This window comes from Polypterus senegalus, chromosome 15, assembly GCF_016835505.1.
Source record: "Polypterus senegalus isolate Bchr_013 chromosome 15, ASM1683550v1, whole genome shotgun sequence".
In the NCBI taxonomy this organism is placed as follows: Eukaryota; Metazoa; Chordata; class Cladistia; order Polypteriformes; family Polypteridae; genus Polypterus; species Polypterus senegalus.
In genome coordinates, this window is record NC_053168.1 from 1,612,193 (window position 1) to 1,639,751 (window position 27,559).

Sequence of the window (27,559 nt, forward strand, 5' to 3'; positions counted from 1 at the left end):
ATGAGACATCAGACAGACAAGCTTATTTTCTAGTTGTCAGATCCAAACCCCCTGCCTTCCTTATTCCATGTCGCTGCATTTACATGCGTTGTGTGCTTCTGGGTGAGCATTCATTGGTTGCCAGATTTCAGGCACGCACATCCGCCACTGTGACTGAAGACAAAATCAAACCCGTTTGAAGGACGAGATGTGGACCGGTTGGACTGAGTCGCTGAGTATGTTGGACTAAACGACGACTGCCTCTGATTCGCTGAAATTATGTAAATGAGGACTATGGTTAAAAATCGCTTTAAAAGTCGTTAAATGTGACCGAGAATATTTATACAGGAAATGAGAGCAGGTGACGGTACAAGAGGAGCACATTACACTCTCTCTCCTGCTGTGGTGGGGTGACGGAGTGAGAGGGTACGAGACGGGGGCCTCACTCGTTCTTTTACCACCATGATCAGTACTGGAAGTACTGGGAATCGGCAGTATGGGCAAAAATACAGGGTGGTCCAGATCTAATTATGCAGATCCAGATCGTGTGGATGACTTTGATTTATGCGGGGACGATTCCAGTTCGGCACGAAGACGATTCTTCATGTCGTCAGTTCACACTCTTCTCGATGGTCCAGGATTTTTCGGGTTGATTTTCTATGTAATAAACTTAATAAGTTATACCGTAATGAAAATTGCATAATTAGATCTGGACCACCCTATATGATACATCACAAAAGATAGTTTTGTTGGATGCCAGTATAATGTATCGGTACGTACTTATCAGACTGAAATATACAGACTGCATATACTTCTTACTGGTGTCATGATAGAACTCACTGGAAGTATGGAAACCTTCTGGAGCAGACGTGCCAGGGACAAGGAAGTCGAGCTCATTGTCTGCCTTTGCCAGTGGGTTGCAGGGGCATTCACTCCGCTTGACATCACTGGGGCCGCAGAGACACAAGCCATTAGGTGCATCGCCAAGGAAAAAGCGTCCAGAGGGGGGATCGTTGGCCCACACCTCCTAGGACACAAGTCATTTGGGTGGGGTTATTTGAAGTTGTGAGACCCAAAACACCAAATGACCCAAGGAAGTATCACTGAAGGTGTGACCCGGTGCATCCTATGGATGTGTCTGCACACGACGCCATCTTTAGTTGTGCGCACAGGTGAAGTTCTTCATCTGTCAAGACGCCTGATAACGCGGTGCTGCTCGGCAGATTTGACAGCAGACATTCACCTCCCTGCTTCTCTCCCACTCCCACATGGGGTCTGGCTGCAGATTTCCAGAGCTCTGCCTGATGGGACAGCGTTTTCCTGTTCCATGATTTAGGTCAGTAGGTAGCGGGCTGCCACAGGTGGGTTGCGAGTTTCTGTTGCTTATAATGGAAGTGGGTCACAGCAGCTCAGCTGTTTAAGCAGCTCAAAAGGTTTAGAAAACACACATTTAGGTGATGATCCCCTACAGAGTAAGTGGAGACACTCGTCTGCTCAGGTCTGCCAGTGAGCGGTGCCTGGTGATGCCACTTGGCATGAATTCAGATTGAGTTCAATTTGTTCTGAAAGAAGTCTTTTTTTTCTTGCCTAAGATGAACGCTATAAAGGATCTTTAAGGTAAATATTCTCATGGGATGCCTTTATCGATAGTGGGCACTTTTTAACACAGTGCCAATTTGTTTTTTGTTGGGCTCCACCGTTTTGTGGCTCAGGTGTTACTTGTGACCTTTAGTTTGCTAGAGGCGCGTTCCCAGAAGTCTCAGTGATTTGGTGCGCTGATATAAAAAGCCGCCATTGTGGGGGCTCCGCTCACAGAATAGCTACACATTTAAAGTTACAGGATACAATTACGAAATCATAGACAAATCTAACAGAAATGACATGAAAACAGCAAAGATAAGCCATGGCTATAAGAGAACAATGGCACACGTGCTCTTTCAAGTGGCGGTTTTAAAGCTGCCAGCTATAACCGTAAACAGAAGATCAGAAATACGGCAGCGTTGGAAGATCTGTCAAGTATTGATATGAAAGTAGAGCAGTCCGCCCTGAAATACCAAGGACGTGTTTAAGAAGCAGAAGGCCGGCCATTTTACTAACGACGATACAAGCTGACCATTCAGAAACACAGACGGGCTGAGCACTTAAAGCGACCTGAAAAATACCGCAGAGCCCGTGTGGACAAAACACAATGGCAGAATCAGTGGGCGGTAAAACGCATAACCGTTCTTTTCAACTTAATCTATCATTTCTAACTTACACGTTTGTTTCTAAATAATTATTTCCAAATAGAGACATTCGATCCGACAGTATTAAGACGTTTTACAACTCCTGATTTTTTGACTCGACATTTCAGTTCGTATTTAAGCTCATCATAATGCGGACCAACCGGACTAAAGTGCCCGAGTGCGAGTGGGTGCCTACTTGTAGCCCACTGTGGTCGGGGGGCCCACCACGGAGTGATTTGTGTCTTTCATCCAGCGCTGGCTTCACGTGACCCTGCATTGTATTGGTGAGTTTAGATGATCGAGGAGTGCAAAGAGTCGCTAGGTGCCTCACAAGTCGAGTGCTGTAACACACTAGGAGGGAGCAGGCCTCACGTATTGCTCAGATTGAAGAGAACTTCAGGAGGACCAGGCCACCCAGCGTGGATTTAGATTTTCAGAGCGGGCGAGCGACTGATCCGCCAGTCGTGTGCCGTACAGTCCCAGTGCCTTAGCCGGTAGGCCTTGTAGTTCTCCTGATGGGTGACGCACACAGCTGATGGTTTTAAAGCTCCTTGTAGCTCATCGTTGTTGATTTGGTGGAGCGGCTCATTTTATTCCCAGGTAGTCTGAAGTCACACATGTTGAATGGAGGAGGTGGTGGCAGCCCAGTGTTCCCAGTCAGTGATCTGAAAGGCTGGTAGTTACGGTTGCTGCTTTTTCACAGGTAGGAAGCTTTGTTAGAAATTCTAAAATATCCGATTTACACTTTGAGTGTCTCAAGCTGTTGGGCCTAAAAAAAGTGAATATTTTGAAGGCTGTGCAGCCTCTCTGCGGGCTCCATATGCATCTGTTTCCATGTTTTAAATAAAGATTATCTTAGGCAGTGACTACGGTTCAGTGCATTAATGACTTCATTTTAGATTTCTTTGAAAATAAAAGTTTTATTAAGACGTTGGCACTTTTGATGGCTTGATTAAAAAAACAAAACCAAATACCCCAAAATCTAAGATTATTAAATATGCTGAGTGGTCATAAGTCGTCACCCAGAGACCGTTACCCGGTGCACTGCTGCTCCTTTACAGTGTTGAAGGAGATGGTGGGCACTGCCCAGCTGCTGGGGTCTCTCGAGCGTGAGAGAGGCCTACAAAAGCAAATAAAGCAGGCCAGGACCTTCACTGGTCAGCCCAGTAAAGGCTCAGCCAAGCCAGCCAGTCCCCTAACTGCTACATGCAGGCTGTGGCCTAGACAGGCCTATAAATGGGAACTTGGATTTGAAAGTCCAAAATCGAAGATCATCCCAACTTACTATAGACATATATCTCCAGAGGGAGAGGAACCCGTCAGACTCTGGCATGCAGAGACAAGGCCAATAAAGAATTGTTACAAACTGAAGATTTAATTTAACAGAGCTGAAAAATACAGGAAAAGGGGGCAAAATGGATTTGCCAAAAAAAAAAGGCAATCTGAAATGAAGAAGTCCAAAGGTACAATCCTGAGGCGAATCCAAGGACAGGCAAGAAAAGCAACGCTGACAAACTCTGACGCTAACTCTGTGCTCCACTGCTGGCTCTTCTTCTTCTTCTTCTTCTTCGTGTTTCAAGGTGTATTAAGACCACCTGTTCTGCAGGAGTGTGAGGTGAAATGGCCACCTCAGGTTCTTACACACGGACCTTCCTTTTATTTTATTTAACTATAAATGTAATTACTTCACTTGGTACCTCCTGATGGGTCATCTGCTCCTCCTTATAAAGCTAGGAGGAGGAGCCAGCGGCAGTGACATCAGAGTGCCCCGCCCAGCCCCATAGGGCTCCTCCCTCAGGAATGAAAGGAACATTTTAGGGGACAGAAGCACATAAATGTTAAATCATAAAGAAACATAACAAAAAAGGAAATAAATATATAAAAAAAAACAATCATTCAGAGAAACCGAGGCTGACACATAATAGTTGGGGCTGCAACAACTAACTGATGTCATCAATAATAATCAATAATGAAAATAGCTGCCCACAAATCTATATTGATTACTTGCCTTGCTGCGCTTTACATGCGTCACTTCATTGACTGATGGGAACGTTAATCACATTTGAAGATTTGGCAGAGACGTAGGCAGACCTGTCCTGGTCACTCGCTGGCATATAGCGCCTTTACAGAGTCTTCACCCACCTGGGCGTACAGAACACTGAATCACTGGGGATTTAATCTGATTACTAAATAAGGGCGTCATGGGGGGGAAAACGAACACAGTGACCGATGATGGGCTCTAAATTTGTAATGAAGAGGGGTGACGATTTTTTATTGGCACTATAATCACCTGATTGAAATGATTTATCTGACTGCAATCATTTTACATAATTATTAGAATTCACAGTTTTTCATTCAAGTGTCACAACCTGGTGTAACTTCTCCTCAGGGGCAACTAAAGTTCTATCTCTCAATCGTATACAGTTGTGCCTTTCACGTATATTAATCAAATAGTGTAGTGTGTGTCACTTCTATCTATCTATCTATCTATCTATCTATCTATAGCACCTTTCACTTCTATCTGTTATATAGTGCCTTTCACTTCTATCCCATCTATCTATTGTATAGTTCCTTTCATTTCTATCTGTCTATCATATAGCGCCTTTCAATTCTATCTATCTATCCTGATTTAGTGCCTTTCCTGTCTATTACATCCATCCATCCATCCATTATCTAACCCGCTGAATCCGAACACAGGGTCACGGGGGTCTGCTGGAGCCAATCCCAGCCAACACAGGGCACAAGGCAGGAAACAATCCTGGGCAGGGTGCCAACCCACCCGACACACACAAACACACCAAGCACACACTAGGGCCAATTTTAGAATCACCAATCCACCTAACCTGCATGTCTTTGGATTAGTCTATTTAGTCTATTACACTGGCAGTCAAAATTCAAGAGCACCTGCCATTCCTGTACTGTCATTTCCCAAGTGTGTGCTTATCTCAACATGAACAGAAGAGACGTGTTGTTCTTAATACCCCACATCACAAGATCATAGATTTAAACAGGATCATGGAAGAAGCATGGGAACGGTGCTCCATAAATAAAATGTATTATAATTATTATTAAGGTCAGAGTGCAAGTTGTTTGAGTTCTAATCTGGCAAAGCATCGCCAAAGCTGGCAGCACCAACCGATTAGTCTTTGTCGTTGTGCCAGATGGTGAGCCGCTGCAGGTAACTGAAGCACTGCGAGATCCGTTTGTTCAGGTGAAGGCTGACGGGATTTCTTTCCGTCTCGGCCACTGGTAGAGAAGCCAGTCATTCCAAGAGCATCACGTCTCACATATTAAAGCTGTACAGTCGCTCAAGCCCTGACAAAAGGCCGGTCGCCCACGTAAGACCAGAGAACAGGACGATACGGAGACCCCCAGTGGGCGATCAGTGAAACAGCACAGCTGGAATTGCTCAGCCACTTCAGTCAAGAATTGGTCTCGACAAACAAACGGGGTCTCGATGCCCACTCTGCAGTGACTCAGCCTCTCATCAGTAAGAAGAAGAGAAAAGCGAGACTGGCGATGGCTGAGGTGCACGCTGAGTGGTCCACAGCAAGTTTACTTTAGAGGGATCAGATGGGAGACATTAAGCTTGGCATTGAATTGGGGAAATTGAACCCAAAGTGCGCAAAGAAGTCAATCAAGTCTGTCAGAGAAACCGCCCCAGTGTGCTTCTCGTAGAGCCACATGGCAAGATGAACGCCAACGTGCAGCAGACCCTCCTTCAGCAACCCTGCGGGTATCAGATCACCGTGTTCAGGGGTCACCAATGCACTAGAAGTGTCGAAAGGGCGAGCCGAGAGGCTGTCATGGCAGATGACGCTGATCTGTGACTCTGTGAGCGGCGCAGTAGGAATTGGAGCGTCTGCAGGGCTTGTTGTATGCGACATGCTTAGTTAAATCAAATTCAAATCAAAATGTATTTATAAAGCACAATTTTTAAACACAAGAAGTGTAAAGCAATGTGCTGCACAATAAAATCCAAAAATATCAATGATAAATCAGTAAACAAATGAAGTACAATAATTACATAAATACTAAAATAAATAAGTTCAATGAACCGATTAGAAGGTAGCCATCCATCATCCAACCCGCAATGTCCTAACTACAGGGTCACGGGGGTCCGCAGGAGCCAATCCCACCCAGCACAGGATGCAAGGCAGGAAACAAACCCTGGGCACAGTGCCAGCCCACCACAGGGCACACATTAGGGACAAGTTAGAATCACCAATCCACCTAACCTGCATGTCTTTGGACTGTCGGAGGAAACCCACGCAGACACACACGGGGAGAACCCGGGAAGCGAACCCAGACGGTCTCCTAACTGCGAGGCAGCCTGCTGCCCTAGAAGATAACCAATTTACAGAAAGACAATGGACTTGAATAAAGAATTAATAAAACTGATCCCGAGTTACTCATGTACAGTTAAAAGCAGTCAAAAACAAGTGTGTGTTGAAGTCTTGATTTAAACATTTGAGTCGGTGAAGCTGACCTCATTTCAGTTGGCAGAGCGTTCCATAACTTTGGTGCTAGAACTACAAAGGCACGATCGTCCCTTGTCTTCATCGTGGACTTTGGCACAACCAACAGTTGCTGTTGAGAGGAACGTAAAGAGCTGCCTGGTGTACAGTGGGTACGGAAAGTATTCAGACCCCCTTGAATTTTTCACTCTTTGTTATATTGTATTGGACAAGTGATGAGCAGTGCCCGGTTGTCTCCACACATACCGCTTAGAATTAAGGCCAGAAAGTTCTATCTTGGGCTCATCAGACCAGAGAATCTTATTTCTCACCATCTCAGAGTCCTTCAGGTGTCATTTAGCAAACTCCATGCGGGCTGTCATGTTACTTGCACTGAGGAGAGGCTTCTGACAGGCCAGGCCCTGCTCATCACTTGTCCAATACAGTCCCCACAGTGAAGCATGGCGGTGGCAGCCTCATGCTGTGGGGTGTTTTTCAGCTGCAGGGACAGGACAACTGGTTGCAATCGAGGGAAAGATGAATGCGGCCGGCCAAGTACAGGGATATCCTGGACAAAAACCTTCTCCAGAGTGCTAAGGACCTCAGACTGGGACCTTCCAACAAGACAATGACCCTAAGCACACAGCTAAAATAACGAAGGAGTGGCTTCACAACAACTCTGTGACTGTTCTTGAATGGCCCAGCCAGAGCCCCCCAATTGAGCATCTCTGGAGAGACCTAAAAATGGCTGTCCACCAACGTTCACCATCCAACCTGACAGAACTGGAGAGGATCTGCAAGGAGGAATGGCAGAGGATCCCCAAATCCAGGTGTGAAAGACTTGTGGCATCTTTCCCAAGAAGACGCCTGGCTGTATGAGCTCAAAAGGGGGCTTCTACTAAATACTGAGGGTTCAAAGGGTCTGAATACTTAGGACCATGGGATAGTTCAGTTTTTCTTTTTTAATAAATCTGCAACAATTTCAAAAATTCTTTTTTTTGTCTGTCAATATGGGGTGCTGTGTGTACATTAATGAGGGAAAAAAATTAATTGAAATGATTTTAGTAAGTGGCTGCAATATAACAAAGAGTGAAAAATTGAAGGGGGTCTGAATACTTTCCGTACCCACTGTATATGGAACGAGAAACTCGGCCAGATCGGATGGGGCAGAACCATTTAGCGACTTATAAACCAAATTAAAATTTAAAAATGAATCCTAAATTCAACTGGGAGCAAATGAAGGGAGGCCAGAACTGGAGTAATGGACACAACTTTCTGAGACCCGGTAAGAAAACGAGCAGCAGCCAGCATTGAGAACCATCTGCAGCCGAGAGAGAGATGAGATTTACTGATTCCAGTGAATTACAATAATCGAGGCACGATATAATAAAAGCTTGGCATACCTTCTTCAGATCTGAGTGCCCCAGAAACGGTTTGACTCCAGCAAGCAGTCTAAGCTGAAAAAAGCAGCTCGTGACAACGGACGAAATCTGTTTGTTAAAATAAAGATCGGAATCGAGGATAACCCCAAGATTTTTGATGTGGGGTTTGCAAAGAGCAGCTAATGAGCCGAGCTGATCCCTGACAGCCCCATCAGAAGCCATTGGTCCAAATACGATAACCTCAGTCTTACTCTGATTGACATTCAAAAATGTACGGCCGTCCAATGTTAGACCTCATCATAACATTCATGTGGTGACTTTAAGGACTCCTTAGTCTTAGGTAAATACATCTGGTTATCGTCAGCGTAGAAATGAAATGAAATACAGTATGGACCCAAAGGGCTAGCACATACACAGAAAATAACAAAGGACCCAGAACAGAGCCCTGTGGGACACCATTTTTCAAATGAGCAGGAGAGGAAAACACAGACCGGTTACCAACAGAAGAGGTCCTATTAGTGAAATAAGATTTAAACCAATCTGGTGCCCCCCTCGGATTCCTAACCGCTTATCCAGCCTTGATGACAATATGTTGTGATCGATGGCATCAAAGGCTAAAGTTAAATCCAAAAGCACTAAGACTGTCGAAATCCCAAATGTCTGAGTGCTGCGTGACAGCCCTGTAGATGTCCCATACCTTGATGACAGGACACCCTCGTGGTCACACTGGGCCAGTCTGGAGTCACCAGTTAGCTTAACTGGCACGTCTTTGGCCACACAGACTGGGCACCGGACTCGGGATGCCAGATCGAGCACCTCTGCCACAGGTTATTTGTTACATGATACGTCCATTCTTTAGTTTTAGTTGATAATTAATCGTCCTCACACAGCCCTCCAGTGCTCCAGGGACCCCGAGTTCAATGCTCCACTCTTGCCGTCTACTCCATTCGTGTTTCTCTCGTCTCGTCTTATTAGCTGACATTTCAGATCTCAACAAGAAGTAAACGAGCTCCACCAACGCCGCCATCGTCCACTCTTTGTTGCGGCTCCATGGCCTCAGGTTCAGTTCTAAAGTATTCTGATCAGCACACGTAAAGTTATAAGCAAGTGGGACGTTTACATGCAGCAGGGGTCAAAATGTTTGATTAAGGACTGACTAGAGGCCCACCAAGACAGACCTAAGGGGAAATCAATGGATGGCTGATGGGACCTCGTCTGTCGAAGTGCTTGAATGTGGCCAGCCATGACAGTCTAATAATGGACTGTGCGCCCCGGCCAGGGTCTGTCCCTGCCACTGAGAATTAAAGACATGTAGATAACGTCCTCCACAACTCCTGGTGATCTTCTACCATCGAGAGGCTCCCCTGCCACTGCGTGACCCAGTGCTGTGCCAGCCAGCGAGCAGAAGGCTCTGCATCGTGAGGTGATGGTGGCTCAGTGAATCACTGGGACGGGCCTTTGGCATCTGGGCAGCCGACTGAAGAAGATGGGCAGCAGCATCAGCAGACACAACACAGCCTGGACATTCCCTGTCTGATCTTCCATCATCTCCTGGTAGGCGCTATTGTTGTCTTACTGAAAAACAGAGCGGTGGCCTCCATCACTTCCCTGTCCCATTGCCGAGAGGTGAATTAAAGCCCACCTGGGACTGTTGTCACACACAGACAATTCAAGCAACAGCTTGGATCTATTTATTTATGTATTGCTAGTTATTTTAGTGCTCTTTCTATTGTATATGTGTAAATCTCAGTTATTCTCCTTTGATATATCGCTGCTTTTATTAGAGATGCCCCACCAAATTTATCGTACGGTAAGTATAATAACAAATAAAGATTACTTATCCGCTATCGAGCTTCTTGTTCAACGGCAGTTCATTGTGGAATAATCACAGGAACCAGCAGGGGGCGGCGTGGCGCCGAAGAGCGGCTCTCAATTCGCGCAACTTTATTGGCACTTCCGGCCAGCGCTCTTACGCGCCGAACAGCTCCTTACCGGAAGTGAAGTGCAGGGGTTTGGAGTTTGAATTCGATTTTTCTGCAGCGGGGAATTGACTGCACTTTTCGGCTGCCAACATGAAACTCGTAAGGTAAGATGTTAGAGACGGGGGCGACATCTCTGGGTTTAATAGCCATGAGTTCACAGGAGCCTGCAAAATGAGTAGATGGCGTTGGATGGGAAAGACGTCGACGGTCGGAATGAATGGGAGGCCCGAGGCTGAGCGCATCGCCGGTTGGCCCGCTGAAACTTTTCTCTGATTGTTGGGTTTTAGCAGAAACGAGCTGTTTAAGCGGCCACTCAGTACGTCGTGTGCCAGTTTCGTAAAACAAAACTAATACTGTACTGTTTATATCGAGGGCTACTTTGTGTACCCCCCCAATTGAAATGAATGAAGTTTCATTTTGTGGTTCCGTCTAAATTATCATGAAAACGTTTGTTTGGTGTTAAGGCTTTCTGGTGCGTTTGTTCTTGTGTGGCTAGTTTATGTTCCTTCTGTTAAATGGCCAATGTGCAGCTGGCCACAACAGAGTGTGCAACAACTGGGACAGATTTCATGTGTATTTTGAAAACGGATCGACTTTAACATATGTTGTATAGTCCTCGGCTACTTGGCCTCACTGGGTTGATTTTTCTTTTGAGTTTTTATTTGTGAAAGCCTTTAGTGATGTGCTTGCAGTTCAACGTCGAAAGAAAAGAAAAGAGACGGGACCCCGGGCTGAGGGTCTGCGCACGCGCACCGCTTCCCGCACAACAATGCCTTTGGCCGTTCGAGACAGTCGCGAGCCGTGCGGCGAGTGCGCGATTCGGCGGATGGAGTCGGACGGACCCGCTCAGTGCGACAAAGGCAGTGGCATTAAAGGGATCGTGTGTGGACCCCCGCTCTTTGTGGCTCTCTTGTTGCTTTCTCCCGGGGCCCTACGTGGATTGGAGCGTCGGGGTGAAATGCAGCAGCAAGCGCTTCAAGTCCATTAGGAACCAAAAAAGTGCCACTTTGTGGGAGGCTGAAGTTAGCTACTTATTAGGTGTTAATGCAGCTAATACAAATCAGTCCGTTATTCTGAGTTAACTTAGACGTGGCAAAGGGGCCAAATAAATAAGATGCGCCATATGTGCCTCATTTTCGTCCTGCTCAGGTACAGGTGGGTTACTACACCTTGTCGGGAAGCCGAGGTTTTCACAGTTCCGAGACTCGTCTGTTAAAAATTGCTGATTATTTCCCACTAAAATGTGTGTACACCAGTCCGACTCACCGGCACAGGCCCATGTCCAATGCCAGTCGTGATTTTTAATTGAAATTATTCATTTGAATTAACCATTTTTGTGTTAGCTCCATTTAGCAGTTTTGTAGGGTAGCAATTGAAGATTAACATGAAATTGTTAAATGCTGGAAAGTTTTTTTTTTTGTTTTTTTTTAATTCCTTTTATTCTCGATTTTGGTACTTCTGAAAAATCAGCCATCACCACCTCTTGCCTTTCACAAATGTAAAATGTGGACAAATGTTAATGCATTCAGAAAACAAAACTTGAATGTGTTTGTAAAATCAAAGCACCTCATTAATCGTAAAATAATATGCATTCATGTAAACAGAACCTGTTATTTCTGTTGTGTTAGTTTGATAATTGCATTTATATAGCGCCTTGCACAGGCAGTGGGGAGCCCCTTTAACCACCGGCAGCATGCAGCACCCACCTCTGTCATGTGACAGCAGCTGTTCTTGCCACATTGTGCTCAAAACATTCGCTATTAGGTGGCGAAGGGGTGAGAGAACGACGCGTGTTAGCCAGTTAGAGACTGGGGGTGATTAGTGGGCTGTGGTAGGAAGTTAAGCCATGACATCTGGTATGTAAAAGCATTAAATATAGCAAAATGAAGGGGTATTTATATAGTCACACATTGTTATATGCTGCTGTGATTGTGGTGTTTATATAATGATGTAAAGTACACACACGTCACAAACAGATCAACAAAGAGCATTACTGCTTTGCACATACCTCCACGGTGTTTGCACATTGTCAGGCTTACATAAGAACTGGCGGTATGGAGACAGCACAGACACACACTATGCACAAATGTCCCAGGGTACCCAGCCAATCACTAAGAACATCCTATGACCAAAGCTCGGCAGTCTGGTCCAATCATCGAGCGCATCAGTGTTCACTAAGCTCACCCCATTATCTGTAAGCATGCACACTGCTGCTTTTACTTCAAGTCCCAGGTGGCCAGTGCCTCTCTGTCTTTGAATAGCCATCCATCTATTATCCATCCCACTATATCCTAACTACAGGGTCATGGAGGTCTGCTGGAGCCAATCCCAGCCAACAAGGGGGTGCAAGGCAGGAGACAAGCCCCAGGCAGGGTGTCAGCCCACCGTATCTTTGAGTATTTGCATTCTTATTTGTAAGGAAAGTATGTTGTTTGCAGTCATCCACATTTCAGTGTTCCACCAGTCCCTCCTCAATATAATGAATCCTGATGCTCAGATATGTTTCATTATTTTACTCAACTGCAAATCAGCTGAGTTTTCATGAAGTGTGTCTACGATATTGCAACCTGGATGAAGGAACATCAGCTCACCTAGGCAAAGACAGAAGGTCTGGTCCTCCCAGCTCCTCCATCTCTGTTCAGTACCCTGTGTTGCTACGGTCTCTCAGTCTTGCAGATTCACTCTATACATCATCCACAAGATCAGAATGTATCTGATAGCTTAATGCCAGGTCCACAGTCCGGTCTTATCACGACAGGACTGATGCCAGGAGCACTGGCATGTGTCGCCAAGGTGCTGCAGATGATTCCAAGTGCAAGCTGCACATCCAGTGTTCCACCACCATTCCTCTGTACTGTCTTCTCGCAGCAGCATGTATTAAGTTCAAATGATTGCTGCTTACACACAGAGTAGTCCGTGGGTCTCCATCTATATATACAGAGAAGGGTGTGAGGTCCTGTGCTCGCGCTTGACCGCTTGGCTCTGCTGTTGAGCAGCATCTAGTCATGCCGTTCATCTCTGCTTGGTATCAAATCACAATCCACACTGTTCATGTGTAGCTCCTATCTGGCAGAAAAGCTGCAAACCTCCAGTCAAAGGGCTGACTCCCTCAATATGTCGAAGAAGCCTTTGAAGACTCGTTTGGTGAATTTCTGTCTAATTGATATTAGCTGTTAGGTTTAGTAAATCTGGGGTTTGTTTGTAGCTTGCTTGTGTTTTGTTCTGATCTCATTACTTGTCCTGTCCCTCTTGTTCCCAGTGATGTTGACCTCTGTTTCCAGTTGCGTCTGCTAAGCTAATCGTTGTTAATGTGAAGCACCACTTGTTTCACATCCATTTCAGTTTCAGCCCAACATTTGGAGTAAAATAACAGCCGTGCGACTTTGAAGAACTAATTGCAGCACAGGATGATCTATTTCGTACCCTGCATGTTGATCATTTTTTTTAAAACATTTGTTGCAAAGTTATAATCAGAGCCTTGACTTTTGATAACTGAAAACATTACGTTTTATTTACCCAAATTTGCTTTCTATAGCCTGCTCGGTATGGGCATACATTAGTGCCAACGATTAACGGCTATCTGTGTCACAGACCTCGCATTATTAGGACTCGGTGCTGCCTGCTCATGTTTCAAGTATTCTTCTGGGACGTGTGGTTGTGTAAATATTTGAGTTCAGTGCTCCAGTGGTTTGTGTTGTATGTTTTTTATTTTATCATTATCATTGCTATTGGGGAAAAAAATATTTTGGGTGTTTCTCTTCATTTTTGTACTAAAACCTATTTTAAAAAAGTGTCAGGTGATCTAGATTCAGCTGCTGCAAACAGAAGAGATAAAAGTTCATACTTTTTTTTTAGAAGTCAATAATCGGACTCGATGCTTTTAGCACAGTCACCATTATGGTGCCAATACTTTTGGATTTGCCAGTGCCTGTGAGGGGATACAACACTCATCTGTGGTTTACAGTGGTTGAACTGGTAATGCTCAATCTCCAGCAGAGCATAAGTGCTAAATGGACTGCAGTAGCCAACCCTTGTCATGATTAGTATATCATGGCAGCCATATTTGTAATCACGATTAATGGTGCAGCTCCAGCACACTCCCCTAATTAGGGTTAGGGTCAGAGGACTTTGACAGTGGTGGGCACTGGACATGTTTCTGGGTGCTTTACAGTAACTCTGAGTACAGTATAATAATGGCTGAGCCCTTGGGTGAACTCTGTCTTGACCTGTGATAGACTGGCAGCCTGTCCAGGAAGTGTTCTCGTCTTGCGTCTGTCCCTGCCCTGGGTGGAAAAATTTTTGTCTGTCTTGAATGTTTTAGCTTTGTAAGTAATTCTAATCTAATGTGTCTGTAAATGTTGTAAACTGTTTCAGTTAGTCTTGTCTTGAAAGTGAGATTTAACTTCTTTAGTGTTAGTCCTGAGTGGCACTGAAGCGTTGGACCCGAAGATTACTCGGGTTGTAAGAGTGCTAAACTGTTAGGCCAACGGTATAGGCGTGTCCTAAGTAAAGGTCAAGCCTGAGTAGAAACTGGGCAAAGGCGTAGAAGGGTCTTCTCCTAGCCTCATGATGCCATCTCGTAAGAAGCATTTTTCATCAGCCCAGGTGTTGCATGCTCTTGACAGCAATACAAGCAGTGAGGCTGAGGGGCCTCTCGTCATCAGTGAAATAGAAATGGGCAGCAATGAATCTGATGAATCCGAAAGTGACGCGTGTGTTTCCGTTGAGCTTGCTTCAGTTAAATCGGAACCAGCACCTTTTGATTTTATGGGGCAGCCAGTAATACAAGTGAACATTGACAGCCAAGATCCACTTACTTACCTGAAGTTCTTTCTTGATGGTAATGATATGAATTACTAAGATGAATTATTATCCTGAACAGTCAGTCAGTCAGTCATCGTCCAACCTGCTATATCCTAACACAGCATCACGGGGGGGGGTTCTGCTGGAGCCAATCTCAGGTAGCACAGGGTGCAAGGCAGACACACACACACACCCACACACGGGACAATTTAGGATCGACGGTGCGCCTAACCTGCATGTCTTTGGACTGTCTGAGGAAACTGAAGCACCGTGTCACGTAAATGACTGTGCACCCTTTCATACAGATGGGAAGTAGTAACTGTTGATGAAATATAGTATTAGCATCATCATCATCATCATTATGTACTCTTATTTCATAACTAATTTTATAATGACAAAGGTTGCCATAATGAAGGTTTTATTTTTGAAACTGCAGCATTGTTTTCTCTGCTTCAGGTTAAACCATACAGGATACCTGCAGTCCCAGGCTGAAATTCATGCCCTGCAGAGTGTGTGTGTGTGTGTGTGTGTGTGGAAGTCTTGGCACGTGTAGTTAAAAAAGAAAATCACGAGTGGTCTCCCCTCGTATACTCAGATATGGGGATGGATATTTGAGGAGGCGATTATATTTTTATATTATGTACATTAAAGAACCATCAACAACAAATCAAATTAATGATATATTGAACAATTATTATAAAAGTAAAGCTGAAAAAAATCAGACTCTGCGGCTGCATGACTAAAAAAGTACCACTGCTGGTTAGCAGAAATAGCTCAAAAGTTGGTAGAAGTCTATGTTTTGTACCCAAAACTTGTATGCAAAATTTGGTTGACCTAATAAGTGAAAGCGTACTCAGGTTATCGAAATTTACACAAAGATATAATTCCAGAAATGGTATTTTTGGACTGGGGGAGGTCTAAAATGTTAGGACGATTACAATACTTTCCCTATACTTCGTATACGAGAAAGTAAAAAAAAGTGAGGATGCTTTCAAAAACAATGAAATGAAAAGCTTCTAAATATCCTGAAGTGTAAAGAGCAGTAAACAGTAAGGATGTCATAATACATGAATGTTTATATTCAGTACCAATACCAGTGAACTTTTACAATACTCAATACCTTTTGATACCACAATAAAAACAGAAATCCTGTTCAGTGTCTCTTATTTTTTTTTATTAATGTACCTCTGTTATTGAAGAGAATGATGTTGTGGCTTTTTCTGTGGTGGAATATAAAAGTTATAAATACTAACAGTAACAACGGCTTTAAAATAGTGAGATATTAATCAGGTCGTTACCCAGCTGTCATTTATGTAAACGGGCATTGAGAATACAGGCAGTCCCCGGGTTACGTACGAGACGGGGACTGTAGGTTTGTACTTAAGTTGAATTTGTATGTAAGTCGGAACAGGTCCATTATTTGAGTAAATGCTATTGTTGACCGACTGTAACCAAGTGCTCTGCCAGTGAATGATGGAGTGTCTCCTCTCTCTGATGGTTTTTCTCTTCTTTCCTGTATCACCAGCACTTGCATCAGATTTGTGTTTCAGAGACATTGTTGAAGGGTGAAGACAAAAGATTAAGATGAGCTCTTCTGCACAGCACTGTACACGCGATCACAGCAGGGAGGCACCCGTCCTCAGCACATCTGATGAACTGACCAGAGACAAGTTCCTGCCATGTGCGTAACAATACAAGCAGGCTTGCTATTGAGAATGAATAGGGGGTGGTGAGGGGCGGTTCACCAATCACCTCCACTACAGTATGCTATCTGCAGCGTCTGCCCACCAAGAATGAATGGGACAGCCGTGTGTGGTGGATGGGCAGTGAAACGCCCCCCTCCACTCCATCCAGCTTGCGTCCATTCAGGAACAGTAGCTGCGGCAGCAAACTGCCCCATCAAGCCTCTGTCCTGCACACAAGCGATAGCTGTGGCCCCGGTGACTATGGACCACCGATCACCACTTGCCAGTGGGAGCCACCAGAGGGACACTACACTGCGCGAGCAGCAAAATCGCACCCCTCCAGCCACCGCTTGCAGCGTCCCGAGGCCAAAGATGATGGAGCAGCAGTCACTGAGGTGCATGCGTCGCAGCTGCAGCCCCGTTTGCAAGTTGTAGGTTGGATGTCTGTCACTTGGGGACTACCTGTATACAGCCTGAATTATAAAGTGTGGCAGAGATCAGGATCCCCCCAGAGTAGCAACAAACGGGGGGTTGTAACCTTTGGGGGATTTCAGCATAAGGTTTAATGAGAAGTGGTGTAAAATGACCCCTTTTACAGGCTAACTGAGCAGATTACAATATGCAGGCTTTCGCAGCAACTTGGGTCCCTTCTTCAGGCGAGTGTATAAGAATGATACCATCTTGGCTTGTGCGCATTCTAAGTTCATTCTGTAAAATATTCTGTCCAGTAAATGAAAAATCCTGCCTAAAAAACACTAAATATAAAAAAAAAATCAGACATCATTTTATTTATATATATATATATATATATATATATATATATATATATATATATATATATATATATATATATATACACACACACACACACATACACACATATACACACTTTTGAATTACTGGATTCCAAGATGATTCTGGATGCTTCAATTTAAACAAACTCTTTTAAAGTCTGGTTTGTCGTTAAACCACTCTGCTGTTTTTAACATTTGCTATTGTAAGATTTTGTATTTGCATCATTAAACTGGTTAAAAAAAATCTCTAAAAGGTAATATTTAACAGATGGGTCAAATTACGTCAAATGTCACAAACTCCTAGCACTTTAATTTTCCCAATATATCCCTCCTCCTTTTTTTTACATTTGTTCTAACATTAAAACTTTCTGTGTGAAGTCATTCTTGTCAGTTTACATGAATCCTTTTTTTTTTTTTTTCCCAGTTAATAAACAGCCTTTGTTTTGCTGTTTTTAAGGTTTTTTTTATAAGAGATCAGACTTTATTGCTTATGCCTGCTTACAAACTCAGAATTAGCAAATGAGTTGAGCTGTCGTTACCAGGACTCAGTAAATGATAACTGTGAGACAGCATTACATTCTGCAACATGCCATTCAGGTTTGTGACACGTGTGCTTTCACTTCTGGGTTATACTCGTCTAAAGACAAACAAATGAGAACAGTTCATTGTTTGGAGATTCGTATTTAGCAGTGAAGTTTGCTGTTTTGCTTGTCCTGCTAACAGCTTAGTTTGGTGATTGTGTGTCTCCGTTAATACAGTACATGTCATTTTAATAGGAAGATTGTCCTTTTACACATGGAAACTCTGAAAATATTTTATTTTGATATTAAATGTAGCAAGTCATGTCCTCCCCAGCATAGGCACACCAATTAGCCACTTTGTTTGAGTTCTTGCTGCATCTGTTATTAGCTCTGCCAGTCCTCCCACAGTCCTGTAGGCAGACGTAACTGTGCATCACTGGGGACGTGTGTGACGTCACCACTGGGAGTCATTTGTTTTTATATGTAGTAGTTTTTTACTACGTTTTTGTCATGTATTATATAGTGCCTTCCAGCGTAATTTGTTTACTTGCAGTCGCTATGAATGCTCTACCAACTTTCTGTGTATCACCAGTAATGTAAATAGATTAGATAGATACTTTATTAATCCCAAGGGGAAATTCAGAAATAAAGCTGCTACCATTACTTTTGTGTAACGTTGGAAATATGTGGTTCTTGTGATATCCATATTAAACAGTACTAAAACTCAATCAAATCATTAAGTGTGCCCACTGTTGGCAATGATTTTCAGTTATGGAGTGAAAATGTCAAGACAACGAAAGTTTGAGTGTGCACATGGTAAGTCTCATCAGACAGTACAGTGATAGTGAAAGTACCAAAATACCACATTTTTATTTCATTCCTATCCCAGCTTTGTGAAAATGTTGCTACCACTGCAGGCACATCGCGCTCTGTCATATTTACAGTATGTATTTTTAGTGTTATTGTAACCCAAACCACTTAGGAGACCCCAGCAATCCCAGGCACGGGGAAACAGAGTATTTGTGTAAGAGCCCACTGTGCACGCCAAAGGGGGCCCTCACTCCCCTCAGCCAGCTCCGACACAGAAGTGCGTGCAGGCTGGGTACTGTAACGGAACAGAAGTGTGAAAGCTCATGTCAGTATTGAAATCAGAATTTTTATATTGATCCAACACTGATGATAAAATAAATTGGGTTATCCAAAAATATCATATGTTAGTTTTCTGAACTGTGCTCTTCCAGTTTCAACTTAGAGCATCAACAATGTTCTTAGGATACTGAGGAGGAGTACTGCTACTCTGAGCCTGCACCTTTCAGAGGTTCAGATGGGAAAATTAGAACACAAAAACTGAAGTCTATTGTTCAAAATGTCAGGTTTCTCTGTCTAGTGCTGAACAGAAATTGTTTCAAGGACTAGCATGAAAAATAATTTTGACAATAAAGATTTGGATGAGTGCACAATTCTGCATATATAGTTGTAAATTGTTTGTCACTTTCAAGTAAAATATATAGTGTATTAGATGATTATATATAATCTTTCTAAAAAATGAATAAAATTATAACAGCTACCGCAATGCTTGTTTTAAGAGATTGTTTATTTATGTGCAGGAGGCTAAATGATTTCAAAGAGGAGAGCACCTTGTGTTAAACGGTAGAACTTCGCACTGCTATGGGGATGTGCCATCTAAACTTGGTACAGTGATAGCAGGTAGGTTAGGGCACAAATAAAACTGCTTTCAGGGTTTTACATCGTAAAGCGTCTTCATTATGTACTGTATAAGTCAGTTTTTTTAGAAAGCTTCCTAAAAAGTCTGATTTGTTTTGTGTTTTATTTAGTTGGTATTGGTGTACACACAGAGCTTTAATGATAGAAATGCACTCCCTGCTGTTCACCCGTTTGCAACTTATTAATTACTTTAGCAGAATAATAGCTGTTTTTTTGGGGGGGGTATGTGACTTGGGCTTAATAACGCAAAACACCTCAGCTCAGTGATTCTTAACCTTTTTTGAGTCACGAACCCCTTTAAGAATCTGATGAAAGTTATGGGACCCTCTTCCCCAGAAATATTCACATAGACACATCTTTGCATGCAATGAATATAATGGACTTTATTTATCAAGATTTGATTGGCTCATATGTATATGACATAGACAAAGTATTATTAAACTTTAAAGTAAACAACCTAAAAAACCTCCCTTTGTATGCAAAAGTAACGGCCACCTGTTATAATTATGAAATATTACCCTCTTGTGTAAATTCAGACAGATCTTCTACTACTACGTTTTCTACATCTACTCTCTCGTTCTCTACTTTATTTCATTGAGAAGGCTGTTCTTGTTTGCCTTGCATAAAAATATGAAACTGTGGAGTGGTCTTCAACAAGGTGACACACACAATTTTTGAAATCCAATCTTTTTCAAAATCTATTTCTATTTAGAAAAATAACAGAGTGATGTATTGTGCAAAAACATCACATGAGAAAGTTCACGTGAGAAAAATCAACAGTACCTGACAATATAGTGAATATGAATGTTAATTTTTAGCTGACCCTCACGGACTCCATAAAAACCCATTCATGGACCCCCTAGGAGTCCACAGACCTCAGGTTAAGAACCCCTGCCTTAGTACCTAAAGGGCCGATATTCCTACTGCTTGATACTAGAATCCCCGAAGCCTATGATAAAACGTGTGATTCCGGACCACCTCATCATCGGCACCTTTTGTTTTGCAAATGTGTCAATCAGCACAAGCAGCCTGCTATCCCATCCACCCACTGATACAGCTGAAGTCGCACAGAAGATTCTCCAAGCTCAAGTCTGTTTATCTCGGTGTGAGGTGCCTGGAGTTGTATTGGGTATATAATATATCGTCATTTGGAATAAATACATTTCATGTCTGTTCCGTGTCTGCAATATTCTGTGTAAATGTAGGATGATAGGAAATGTTGAACACATACCTAAAACAGAACCTTTTTTCATGTTGCAGATTTCTGATGAAGTTGAGTCATGAAACCGTCACTATTGAACTCAAGAACGGTACTCAAGTCCATGGGACAATCACAGGTAAGTCATGTGGTTTGTGTGAATTTCGTTCCTTTGCTAAAACACACTTGTGTTGCTTTTGGGAGCACCGCTTGTCAAATTTGTGATTTGTAGGCTGCTGGTTAATGAGAAACTTTATAAACCAAATAAATAAATAAAAGGCTTGGTGGGGAATGATTGCATCAAAAATAACTGTAAAGATGGCTAACAATATTCAGCTTCTCTGTGGACAAGTGTGGATGGTAATGTGCACAAGGTGCTATGCCCAGTCAAACCAGTCGGGCCATTTACAGACGTGTCACAAAGGAGTTGCCCTAAAGGGAATGATGGATGGCAAGCTGAACTTTCATTTTGCTTTACTGCCTGATGTTCTAAGAGTCTCTCAGTCAGGTCACTTGTCCAGTCTGGTCTTTTCGCCTGACACTTTTCTTATGGGTGACAGGGCAGAAGCAGCCTGCATGCAGAATCAGTCCTGGTGAGGTTTTGTTATTGAAGGTTAGACTATAGACAGGTGTTTGGGGTTACAGGTGAAAATTTGAATCCGTTAATAACCTTTCTCCCCATTCTTCAGGATTTCTGTACAAAGCAGTACTCGTGGGCAGTGTTCAGAACCTTGACAGTGACCTTTTATGAGCCATGATGATACTTCAGTGTAGTACATTGGCCTTTTGGTCAACATCTGGGCTGTTGTATGTAATCTTGTTAGGGTTAGACGTGCACTTCAGGGTACCATCTGTGCCAGGCCGCCACTCTGATGATGTAAGTATGTTGCACTACCATGGGCTGTTGAAGTTTCTGGAAAAATAAGTTGCTGTACTGGTACCTGAAGACTGATGCAAAATGGCATGTTAGTTGTATGAACGGTTGACATTTTTATAGCAAACGAGGTGCTAGGATGTCACAGGAGGTGTTCAAAGAGTCTTTTTGCAGACAATGGAACTAGCAGAGGAAAAGTAAAAGTCTGGCTGGACTTAACAGGACATTTGAACAGGACCAGCTCCTCTCCTGCACTTCAGTTTAAACCTTGTCAGTCATAGACAAAGTTAATAAAATAATACATTTTATTGATTTAGCAGCTTTCCCGTGTTCAATGCCCTCTCACTTAAACAATCTTGTTACCGAAAGAGTGTCGCAGAAAAATAATCAGCTTAACATGCACAAAATGGGGTTTCACATCACAGGGACAGAGCCTTCTGCCATAGGAGTATCCTGGTACAGTGCAGGATTCATTCAGTCATCACTCACTTACTTCTGATGCTCTTACTGTCCAGTGCTATTCATAGTGGGCCCTGTGTCTTCTACAGAGTTCTGCTTTTGACTCGTTTGTCATTACTGCTAAAGGCTCAGGGTTAATCCAGGAGTTTCTTTACACTGGTGTTCCATTTGGATGACAGAGGTCTGCACCTTGCTACTCTCCTGTCAATCCCATTTTTACTCGGCCTGAGTCATGAATACTCTTAGCTGAGGTTGAAGAGGCCCGCGTTTCTTTGAATTCTCCTCTTGGATCCTCTGTGACTTCTTGAAGGAGTTGTCATATTGGCCCATTGGCCTTCCCATGAAGATTCCCCACTGGAGATGATGGCTTTCTCTGTGATGTGCTGGGGTCCCAAAGCCATGGAAATGTCTTTATTAGCGTTTTCTTTCCTGATATTTCACAACTTCTTTGCTCATCTCAGTATATATTGAGGTTCAGGTACTATAAGATACTATGGGGCTGGCTGTGTTCAGTCAGATGAGTCAAATTATCAATGGAGGTTGGTCAACTGTTGGAGTGAATAAGTAAGACTAAGGGGTCAATTACCTTTTCACATGGACAGTACAGGTGTTGGATAGTCTTGTTACTTGAGTGTATGAAGTAGCAATTTAGAAATTCTGTTCTGTTTCCTCTGGTTGCCTTTACTTAAAATTCCATTTTGTCCAAAGATCTGAAGCCCTTCATTGTGACAGCTATACAAAAATATCAGGAAGGGGGCAAATACTTTTCCCCAGCACTGTAGGTATGAATCATATAGTAGGCTGTTTTATACCGCGCAGTGTCAAATGGCCTGCTGTGTGCCTTCGTCACCCTTCTCATCCTTTTTAACAATGCCACTGCCCCCTTTATCCTTTTGTCCAAATCTAAACTGGAGTCCACACAGCACTTGTACCCACTGTGCTTCTTCAAACAGAAATCTGTTTGCTTTATACAGTCATGGCCAAACGTTGTGAGAATGACCAAGTGTTGGTTTTCACAAAGTGTGCCGCTTCAGTGTTTTTAGATCTGTCAGATGTTTCTGTGGGATACTGAAGTAGAATTACAAGCAGTTCAGAAGTTTCAAAGGCTTTGATTGACAATGACATGAAGTTTATGCAAAGACAGTGTTGGCCCTTCTTTCTTTTTCAAGACCTCTGCCATTCACCCTGGCATGCTGTCTGTCAACTTCTGGGCCAAATCCTGACTGATGGCAGCCCACCCTTGCATAATCAGAATTGGTGGGTTTTTGTTTGTCATCCCACCTTTTGAGGATTGACCACAATTTCTCAAGGTCTAGGGATTTCCCTGGTCATGGACCCCAAATTTCGATGTTTTGTTCCCCGAGCCACTTAGTTCTCACTTTTGCCTTATGGTCCGGTGCTCCTTCATGTTGGTCACCAAACTGTTCTTAGACAGTTGGGAGAAGTTGCTCTCGGAGGATGTTTTGATCCCATTCTTTATTCATGGCTTAGGATTTTTTGGGCACCAGTGCAGAGCTTGCTCAGGAATGGCAGCAGGCAGGTGTGAGTGAGGCACAGACTTTTGGAGGATGGCCTGGTGGTTGTCAAGGAGGGCATCAAAGAAGCCAAGAAAAACATCAGGGACTGACTGATATTCTGGGATTGGGCTGTTGGGGGCTGCTGGGTAAAGTCATTTTCTCTGATGAATCCCCTTTCCAGTTGTTTGGGGCATCCAGAAAAAAGAAAAGGTGAGCGGCGCTACCATCAGTCCTGTGTCATGCCAACAGTAAAGCATCCTGAGACCATTCATGTCACGTGGGGTTGATTCTCATTCACAATTTGTCCTAAGTGCACAGCCATGAATAAAGAATGGGACCCAAACATCCTCGGAGAGCAACATCTGCCAACCATCTAGGAACAGCTTGGTGACCCACATGATGGAGCACCGGGGCCATAAGGCAACAGTGAAAACTAAGGGGGAACAAAACCTCGAAATTTTGAGATCCATGGCCAGGAAACTCCCCAGACCTTAATCCCATTGAGAAGGTAGGAGGACAAACAAAAACCCACCAATTCTGACAAACTCCAAGAATTGATTATGCAAGAATGGGCTGCTGCCATCAGTCAGGATTGGGCCCAGAAGTTGATTGACATACAGCATGCCAGAGCACATTGCAGAAGTCTTGAAAAAGAAAGAAGGGCCAACACTGCAAATATGGACACTGTGCATAAACTTCATGTCATTGTCAATAAAAAACTTTGGAACTTCTGAACTGCTTGTCATTCTGCTTCAGTACACCAGAGAAACATCTGAGAGAAAGATCTAAAAACACTGAAGCAGCAGACTTTGTGAAAACCAACACTCGGGTCATTCTCACAACTTTAGGTCTTGACTGCATGTTAGCATGAGGCCAGTGTCTGGGTAGTTTCTCCATCATAACTTTGAGATGTAAATTAGATTGTCTAAGCAGGAACAAGTCAGTTGTGCCAGGCTAAAGCTTTCTGACACTTAATGCTGACACACCTGATAACGGGAGTCCTAGATTGTTTGACTTCAGTAATGAGAAGTTTCATTTCTGACCTGTATCTGTCTGTCTTTCTTTCTTTCGTTGTTCCCATTGCAGGTGTTGATGTCTGTATGAACACACATCTGAAAGCTGTGAAAATGACATTAAAGAATCGGGAGCCAGTCCAACTTGAAACACTCAGTATTCGTGGAAACAACATTCGCTACTTCATTCTCCCAGACAGCTTACCACTGGACACACTACTGGTAGACATTGAGCCCAAAGTCAAGTCTAAGAAGAGGGAAGCTGGTAAGTGTTTTGTTGTGGTACTGACGTGATCTTGACTCCACTCTTGGTAACCATGTCTCAAACCCAGATAATTCAGTTCACTTGGTGCCACTTGTCAACAACGACAACGAGCTCCTTGTTTTGCCATTTGTCTCTCGAGTTGAGAGTTGAAGCTCTCCAAGCTTTGTGCCTTCAACTGGCCTACTTGGTGATTCATTTCCTGTTATCAAGAACCTCCTTTCTAAAGAGGGAATGTGTTTTTATCATTTACACCAAGTTTCCCAAAATGCCATGAGTGCCACAATTTTTGTTTGTTGAAGAAAAGGCTTTAAAGTAATATTTCCCATCCATCCAAGTTGACCCTTTCTTCATTTCACACATTTCTCAACCCCTTCAGTTGTTCCTCATGGCAGAGTTAGTTGCTGTTCCCTTGACTTCCATAACCGTTGCACTCGTGTCAGTCTGGCTGCAGATTTCAACCCGATGCCACACAGGTTGGCATCACACAGCCGTGGCAGTGATGGTAACACAAGACGTTACTGAGTTCAGGTCTGCGTTAATTGCCTGGAGTGCTGTGTGACGTGACTCTGCTTATCCTTCAGTTGCAGGCCGAGGCAGAGGACGAGGGAGAGGAAGAGGACGGGGGCGAGGAAGAGGCAGAGGTGGACCAAGGAGATAGAAGTGAAATTATCCCCATTACTGAAATGAAACTCGTGAAATGTTTGTACAGGTTTATGTTTATTTTGCTGAGAAATGTTTTGTTTTGTGTTTTCTCTCTTTTATAATAAACTTGACCCCTGTTTGTCTTAAAGTTGCATTTGCCGTTCAGTTGGTTTGATGGAAATTTCTACTGAAGTGACATGAGAATAAAAAACAAACCTTATTTGTCATTCACATGACAATCTATAAAATAATGTGAGTGTGCTTTTCTCGTGAGCACGTGAGACTTTCTTGTCCACAAATGGTCGGGGTGGGGGGGTCCGCCAGTAGAGCAGAGCATATGTTGTTCACACAAGAAAACAAATGCAACCCCGCACCCCTCCGTGATGAGGCCGCCTCACACGTGCTGATTTATCGGCCGCCACCTTGTCTCAATAGATTAAGTAAGGATTTGACCTTTTAAAACATTAAGTACCTTTAAGAAGTTTTTTTTTTTTAATCTCCACAAAATGCAAAGAAAAAACAAAAGCTTAATGTCAAGTTGGAGGCAGTGCTCGGGTTTATTTGAGGTTATTTAGTAAATTGCTGTAGATGTTTTGTTTTTTTTAAAGGCAGCTTGCAGACAGTTTCAAGAACAAAAGCAACTGATATTTCAAACTTGGTTATTTGCTTGAACTTTTTGACTTTTTACAAATGGTGTTCAAATTTTGGAGGTCTTTGAAGTTGGAGTTGCCACATTAAAGCTCAGTTCTGCCGTTTATCGTGCCCTGCCGACTCTGGACTTGTGCGTTACTTTGGAGATGCGTTTGGAAGTCCACTGCCGTGTTCAGATCAGCGCCAGAGTTGGACTTGAATGTTGACTTGGTCAGCTTTACTCCCCTGTAATTGGACTGCAGTCTGTGTGCCTCAGATGTGAATGCGAGCAGCACTGGGACACCAAAAGGTACAGGCCTGTCACCTTTGCTCTTCACTCTGTACACCTCAGATGACAAATATGACAGCTGGTTGCATCACCTGCAGACATTCTCAGGTGTTTCTGCACTGATTGGGTGTACTTATGAGGGGGCTGAGACAAAGGAGAGGAGTCAGAGGGGAAACTTGGAGAATTGTCTGCAACTCGTTATCAGCAAAACAGAGAAACTGCTGCTACTCCCTGTGGGGCGGGGCTCTGCCACAGATACTTCAGGGCTCCGCCTCCGTGACAGGGTGGACTGGTCTAGTAACACAGAGGAACTGCAGAAGAAAGGCCAGAGTAGAATGTCTGTCTTAGGGGTCTGAGCTCCTCTAATGTGGGTAGTGAGTCCCCTGTAACTGTGACAGGCAGGGTGGTCTGCTCGGCCCCCGAATCAACAAGCTGATTAAGAAGGCAGGCTCGGTTATGGGACTGGCTGGAGGTAGTGGAGGAGCAGCAAAGTGACTTTCATTCCAGGTACAGTGGAACGTCTGTTCACGAACATCTCAGAACACGTACAAATCAGGTTACGACCACACACTCGGGTGACGAACAAGCTGGTTTCCCGTCCGGTTCGTACACGCCGGTGATTTCCGCACGTGTTCAGTCTCTTCCTGTACAGTACAGTACAGTACATTGTTCTCGGTCAGACGTGCAGAGGAACTTTACCTCACAACTGTAATCTCCTCTCCTCCCAGCTTCCTGCTCACTTCCTTCATGCCAGAACTGGACTCATGCAAGGTTAGTTTTCTTGTTTATGGTTAGTTTTTGTATAAATTAGGTATTTTTCAAATGTTCGTTTTTTTTCCCCCTGTGCTTAACTCGTTAAAAAAAAAGTGTTTCCAGCGAGCGGTTCGTAAGGCTGTAGTGTGAACTCTAGCATTGTTAGTTTTCTCTGTTCAAGGTTTTCTCAGTGTTTTTCAATGTGTTTACATTTAGTTTACTATTACACTGTGCATTCTATGGTATAATTAACTTTGTTTGTGTGTAAAAATCATTAACAAATATATTTACATACACTTTGTACAGTCCTGAATGGATTAATTGTATTTACATACAATGCTATGGGGAAATGAATTACGGTCGTGA

At 43.5% G+C, this 27,559-nt stretch overlaps 1 protein-coding gene across 1 annotated transcript; it reads left to right on the plus strand.

Moving 5' to 3' along the window:
* Positions 1 to 10,001: 10,001 nt before the first annotated feature.
* Positions 10,002 to 25,675, plus strand: snrpd1 (small nuclear ribonucleoprotein D1 polypeptide). Its single transcript, XM_039737340.1, has 4 exons — positions 10,002 to 10,129; positions 20,814 to 20,890; positions 24,688 to 24,879; positions 25,461 to 25,675. Exons 1-4 carry the CDS (start codon positions 10,116 to 10,118, stop codon positions 25,535 to 25,537), a joined length of 360 nt encoding a protein of 119 aa, XP_039593274.1. The 5' UTR covers positions 10,002 to 10,115; the 3' UTR covers positions 25,538 to 25,675.
* The last annotated feature ends 1,884 nt before the right edge of the window (positions 25,676 to 27,559 follow it).

Bases quoted from the DNA above. Each gene is read 5' to 3' on its own strand.
- snrpd1 (XM_039737340.1), top strand. The intron at 20,891-24,687 runs GTAAGTCATGTG...TTCCCATTGCAG, and splicing joins AGTCCATGGGACAATCACAG to GTGTTGATGTCTGTATGAAC. The intron at 24,880-25,460 runs GTAAGTGTTTTG...CTTATCCTTCAG, and splicing joins GTCTAAGAAGAGGGAAGCTG to TTGCAGGCCGAGGCAGAGGA.